The sequence below is a fragment of the Blennius ocellaris genome, assembly GCF_963422515.1.
Source record: "Blennius ocellaris genome assembly, chromosome: 12".
Classification (NCBI taxonomy): domain Eukaryota; kingdom Metazoa; phylum Chordata; class Actinopteri; order Blenniiformes; family Blenniidae; genus Blennius; species Blennius ocellaris.
The window spans coordinates 13457844-13464336 of record NC_137661.1 but is presented as its reverse complement, the minus strand read 5'-3'; the positions used below and the strand labels follow the sequence as shown (position 1 = coordinate 13464336).

Genomic DNA, 6493 nt, shown 5'->3' with positions numbered 1-6493 from the left:
AAACTTGGAAATGCTCTTTATAAATATGGATCCAAAATCTCATCAAAAGAAACGTTATTTTCATTTTCTAAGTACACCACTGAAGTATTTAAGACTATAAATAAACTTTATAACAGTAGTTTACCTTATTTTACATATCAAACTCGGATAGATTAGATCAAGTGTGATGATATACAGTTTATATTGTTGATTTCACTTTACACCAGTTCACAGGTCATACATTACTGCTATAGAATTAACAACAAGAATATACCTCCTGCGATTTGACAAAAAGTATGAGAAAGCAGCTATTCATCTAATTAATAGTCCAAGCGTATGCTCTTTCACAAATAAAGCAATTTACTGAAATGACATCAGGAAGGCCATTGAGTTCACCAGGCATTTACTGAGGAGCAAGTAGTTGAACAGTCTTGTACAAGACTTGTGTACCTTGCTAACAATATAACAGATAGTATAACAGATATAACAGATGTAATAACAGAATAGAAAAAAGTGAAACATACAAACAAAAACAGTTCACCTGTCAGGCAGTCTGCTGAAGGATTCTTGTGTATTACTGGACAATCACCAGCGCCCAGGAGTGAAGCTTGAGACTCTAATATGAACTTCAAAGAGAGCTTTTCTTTTTCTTACTGGATAATGAGAAACAGATGAGCCGCATTTCCTGATAGAAACAATTAGGCTGAATGAATGAGACAGTTGAAATAGTTATAAAACAATATGACCACATACTATCTGCCTGTGTCTTGGCAGGATATCATACAATCCCGATCTTACAGAAGTTTTGAGTGTTGATGCAAACCACTCTCATTATCTGTTTTCCTGTAGCTTCCTGTGGAAGGAAAGTTAAATGTTGGAAAACATCCTGTTGCTCAATGTTGCTTATTTTTAAATAACGAAAACACAACATGTACGTGAATCACATTAAATCTACACGGAGAAGTTCAGAAAAACCAAGCCAAGTTTTTTCTTCTCTTTCTTCTGACTAATCTGAAGTTACACTGACATGCTGATAATCACAAATACACACAACAGCGGGGAAAGCTTTGTTCGATAATTTTATCCCTGATTGTGCACTGCTGAAAGATGTTTTCACACATGGCTGCATAGATGTTTGTTAAAGTGTTCAGCAGAGTGAACAAGGCCAAGGCTGCCAAGTGGTTTACAAGCACACCAGTAACCTCCTACTACAGATACTTTCATCTGTTACTTTGCACACCCAAACACAAAGCACATGCGGTACAAAGTACAATTGCCTAAAACCAACAACACAGTCTCACCACTTTTGCAACCACACCCTCAACACAAAAATGTGTTGGTTTTTTTTTAGTTTTTTTTTTGCCATGTCTGAAAACATATGGTTCCCATGTGGGAGCACAGTCCAGCCATCCCACTACGAGCATCGAAATGCCCATAAAAACACAAAATCAGTTCAGACACAGAGTAACACCAGAAGGTGGGGCTTTCCCTTGCCTGATCCCCCTCTACCACATTTAGCAAAAAAAAAAAAAATGCTAGTGTGTGATAGGCCAGCAGACACACAGAGGGGGCAGGGAGAACATGTCCATTGGCAGCAGAGAAAACAGAGCAACACAGTTCATGAGCTCATGGTGAGAAAAGGCTGATTAATGAGATTTAGAGGTGACTAAGAGCAGGAAAATATGATAGCGTGAAAGCTTGGGCAGTGCTGGAAAGTTTCAGAGGTTCACTGAAGTTCAGGAAAGTGAGGACATTTATAAATTCAGCCCTACCAACAGACCGTCTCTCTTCTCTGCTCATCAGCAACCACTAAAGGTAAGTTCTGCACCATGGCATTATGTTCTGCTTAACATAGGACTGATCCGTTTTAAAACTCTTTTACACAAACACATACAGACATTTCATATCTCAACTATGTTACACACACATACACACACACACATATATATACATATATACATACAAAAACCAATAACCAAACAAATTAAGAAAACTCGCTAAAACAGTTCTTTGTCATTTTTAAATAAATCTACAATATGGTATATCTGTGTTAATACTTGTGTTTGTATTGTACATTGAACCATTGTCAAAATTAATTATTAAAAAAAACTGTACAATTTAACTTTTTTATGGCAATAAAATTGAAAATCTAATAAGAAAAAAATACAATTTCATCCTGAAGCTGTTTGGAAAGACAACTTGCTTGTTGAGTCTTTTTCCAACAGACATGTGTTTTCATGTGATGTGGGAGGGGGGGGGGGGTTTGAAGTATTTAATGATGAAGTGGAAATGCCATCGGCATTAGACTAAAGACTACTTCAAGCCATTGCAGTTAAGAGCAAAGTGTAGCTGTAGATGGACTGTGGTGATAACATAAACATAGACAGCTGTTTAAGCTGTTTTACTTCTATTTATTCTATGTTTTTATTTAAGAAATTATACACGAGGTTAGTCATATCATGAGACTCATGTAGTAATTCAACAGCAAGACCTTATGACAACTGTCAAAGCACTAAGTGACATGACTTTTATGTGGTATGGTTTTCAGTTCACAAAAAGAGGAAGGGAGGGTGAGTTTTCAGTTTTCTTGTAGTTGTGCAAATGCGAGTATACGCCTGACTGACATTTGATTTCTGACCTCCACACAGACGTTAAAAAAGGGGGAAGTGTGGCGTAACAAAAGTACAGGGTGGTGAACCACAAACCAACATTTATAACATTTACAGATGATGGGTTTTGATGGCACAGAAAAACAAAGTGCATTGTTATTGCTGGAGCTGAAGTGTAAGAGTAAATAGTGCAGCCACCATATCCTTTCGACAATAGGAAACGTATGTCCCAGGGTATGGATGAAAACTTTCACAGAAAATATAATCTTTTTTTTAAATTGGATGAACTTCAGTCTTTTATATTTTTATTTCTGAATTATTAAATATGTTTAAAATAGCAAGCAAGTAATATAGGAAAAAGAGAAGCAAAAAGAACAAAAATGAGTATATATTTGAAGGATATACAGGCCTCTTTAGACACTTAACTTCCGAGGGGAAGACTGTTCTTGCACCCTAATACCTCTCGGCCACCGAGGAACAACTCAAGCTTGCCAACCTTGAGTTGCAAATGGGTTTGTATGGAGAAGCAGGTCATTCTGTTGCCACAGCTTTGTCTCTGTCGCTTTCTATTCCATTACAAACAAGTGAGAACAGCCTCAGTCTCAAACATGCGCAAGCAGTCAGCAGTCCAGCTGAGAAGTAAGCAAAACACAGAAAACACTTGAGGCATGAGGCAGCAAATTGAACAGCAGCTCTGCATTCAATCGTCACTCAAGAAATTCACCTGCAAAACCACATTTTCCAAACATGTGGGGTGATCATAACTACCATGACCACAAATACTAAGTAAATGGTTATAATGGCAATGTTGATTGAGTGGTTTAGTAGTCAGGCCTGTTGGCAATGCTGGCAGCAACTGCTCCTACCAACAGCCAACGCTGCATCCAGTTATGCAAATATTTCCTTCTTGAATAAAGCAAGACGCCGAGGCGGCAACATGTACACACGGTTCCTGATTAGAGATGGGTTCAGTGTAACTGCCTTATTATACTGGTGATTTAAAGTGCAAACAATGTGGCAGGGCGAGAAAAATAAATAGGCCACAGTGATTTTCTTTACTGCCTCGACAACCACCCACTGCCATACCAGGGTAACAGATCCAAGAGTAGTGTAGTAATGAAAACTTTATTCGTTACCAAAAATAATATTTCTTCATGAACATTTTTTTTTTAAATTAAAGTGTTTTAAGCTGTTTTTTTTTAAAGGTGAATTTATGTTAAATCTGTTCTGCTTACTGATTTATTATTCTTTTTTATTTTTGGAATAGCAGCTTAATAAATCAGAGATTTTTCTTTTGTTTGTTTGTTTTTTTACATTTTTTTTATTTTTACTGCAGATCTACTACAATAGTGGAGGGGAAAAAAATAACAAAAACCGGATTTGGAAAAGGAACTAAATTAGAGTTACACTGACTTCCACATGACATAAATTCCTCAGAACGATTGAAACTTTGAAAACAATACTGCTTCCTGCCCTGTAAATGCGCACTTTTTGAAATTAACATCGCTATCATGGGAGTCATATTCCCAAGGTTAATATTTACACACAATGTAATTCAAGTGTCCTTGAAAAACAGCGAAATGAGTGTGCTCTCAGTGAGATATAGATAGACTACAAATAAAAGGTAATAAAAATACACCAAAAACTATTTAATGACTACAACATATTGACAAACCTCTTAAGCTATACTTGAGCTATGAACTGAAATGGCAAGACTCACAATTGACCTGTTACTGTAACATATTTTCATTTTGTATTTCAGAGCAGTCATGGACCTGCCGCTGACACTCCGGGCACTTCTACTGCTCTGTTCAATCAAAGCTGTAGTTTGGGCGTGTCCAAATGGATGTAGGTGCCAAAACAACAGAGTCCTCTGTGATGGCCTTTCTGAGTTCCCCACAGCTTTGCCCTCATCAACCGCCAGTGTCTACCTTGCTCAATGCAGGTTTACCTCCCTGAAGCCAGAAGATCTGACAGATTTCTCTGATACGCTGGTCATGTTTGTGGTCAAGGACTCAGTTTTAAGGGAAGTGCTTCCTGGTACATTTGATTCCACTCCAGACCTTAATGCCTTGGGTTTAATTGGCAATGAACTGCAAGATCTCCCAGAGGCCTTATTCCAAAATGTTCAGAAACTCAATTCTCTGACTCTGAAGAGCAACAAGCTGTCAGTACTCCGGTCTCAGTGGTTTTCCACGTTCACAGAGCTGAAACAAGCTGACCTCAGCAGGAACCTTTTCTCATCCGTACCTGAGGAAACCTTTCAGCCACTTACTCAGCTGCAGTTTCTGTCACTTTCCATGAATAATATCAGCCAACTATCGAGACAGACATTCAGGGGTCTTTCTCAGATAACACATTTACGTCTTAACAAAAATATCCTGGAAGAACTTCCCATTGGTATTTTGGATGACCTTGTGAATCTAGAGGAACTGTCACTCCAGGACAACCTCATCACTCACCTCCACCAAGACCTGTTTGCAAAGAATCCAAAACTCCAGAAGCTGTTCCTCTCTAACAACAAGCTCACATCTCTTCCACAAGGAATATTCTTAAACCTGCCCCTCCTTTCCCAGATCTCGCTGTATGAAAATGAGCTGGAGAGTCTGGGTCCGGGGGTATTCGGGCCCATGGCCTTGCAGCAGTTGTGGCTGTATGACAATAAGTTAAGTCATATAGAAGATGACACATTCAAGAACCTGACTCAGTTACGTCTCCTGGTGATCAGTCGGAACCAGATCAGCCATGTAACCACAGGTGCATTTAGAGGGCTGGAGCAGCTGGGAGAGGTATCTTTGCACACCAATTTGCTGAAAGTCCTTCAAGCTGGAACTTTCCAAGGACTGCCAAATTTGGTCAACATTTCTTTGGAGCACAACTTCCTGAATAGTCTCCCTTCGGGCTTTCTCAAAGGCATCAGCCACCTCGGAGAGATCGACCTCAGCAATAATTCTTTTCCAAACCTACCACAAGAGAGTCTCAATGCTCTCACTGCGGCAAATGAAGTACTTCTCAAGCAGAACCCTTGGAGATGCGACAAAGACATTGTACCTCTCAGGGACTGGCTCAGACAGTATCCTTCGAAGGCCAACCAAACCCTTGTGGTGTGTGAGACTCCTTTCACTCTCAGCGGTGAGATGATTACTGAACTGACAGATGAGACCCTGATGCCTCTCAGCTCAACTGAGGAGCCCGTTTGGACATCAACAGAGAAGAGGAGGAAGCCCAACACACCTCCAACCAGACGGAGCACTTCTTCACCTTCTGTCAGGACCACGGCCACCTCAGAGCATGAGGAAGTCACCAGCAGTGGACAAGGAGAGGGTGGAACGACTTCTCATGATACTTCAATCACGTTAATTGTCATTGCAGTGTTATCTGCTGTCATCATCAGCACGGTCATCGTCTGCTGCGTGTGCTGGAACAGGAATAAGAGAGGCAAGGGGAATATTGGCCGCAGTAATAAGAACTCTGTGCTGTAGCACAGCCTATTGAACGTCAAGTCAAGAACTTTCAAAGACAATTATCACTGTGGTTTACTTGGAAGACATGAAGCCAGGATTTAATTGTAGAAATTGAAGAGCAACACAAAGAATCACGGCAACTTCATTCAAAAGTAACGAGTAAACAGATTTGCTTTAAACTTCATTATCATTCAGTTTCATTTTTCAGATTTGTCAGGAAACAAATCTTATCAATCATGCTGTAAAAAAAAGAGGTGACATTTTTTGCACTAACTGTTATAAAAATATGCCAGTCTTGGAAATTACCCGGACCATTTGGTAATCTCAAATGGGCTGATGGGGTTTACGTCATTTAGTGTACTCAGCCTCTGTTATGCACAAAATGAATTTTGGACTAACAATGCATTTAGCAAACTGAAAAAGGGCTTAATGAAATGTGAT

General features: G+C 39.4%; 1 protein-coding gene across 1 annotated transcript; it reads left to right on the top strand.

Moving 5' to 3' along the window:
* The first annotated feature begins 1692 nt into the window (after positions 1–1692).
* LOC308137830 (uncharacterized protein) lies at positions 1693–6493 on the top strand. The gene is made up of 2 exons (XM_080506692.1): positions 1693–1794; positions 4351–6493. The coding sequence occupies exon 2, from the start codon at positions 4358–4360 to the stop codon at positions 6068–6070; it is 1713 nt and encodes a 570-aa protein (XP_080362818.1). The 5' UTR covers positions 1693–1794; positions 4351–4357; the 3' UTR covers positions 6071–6493.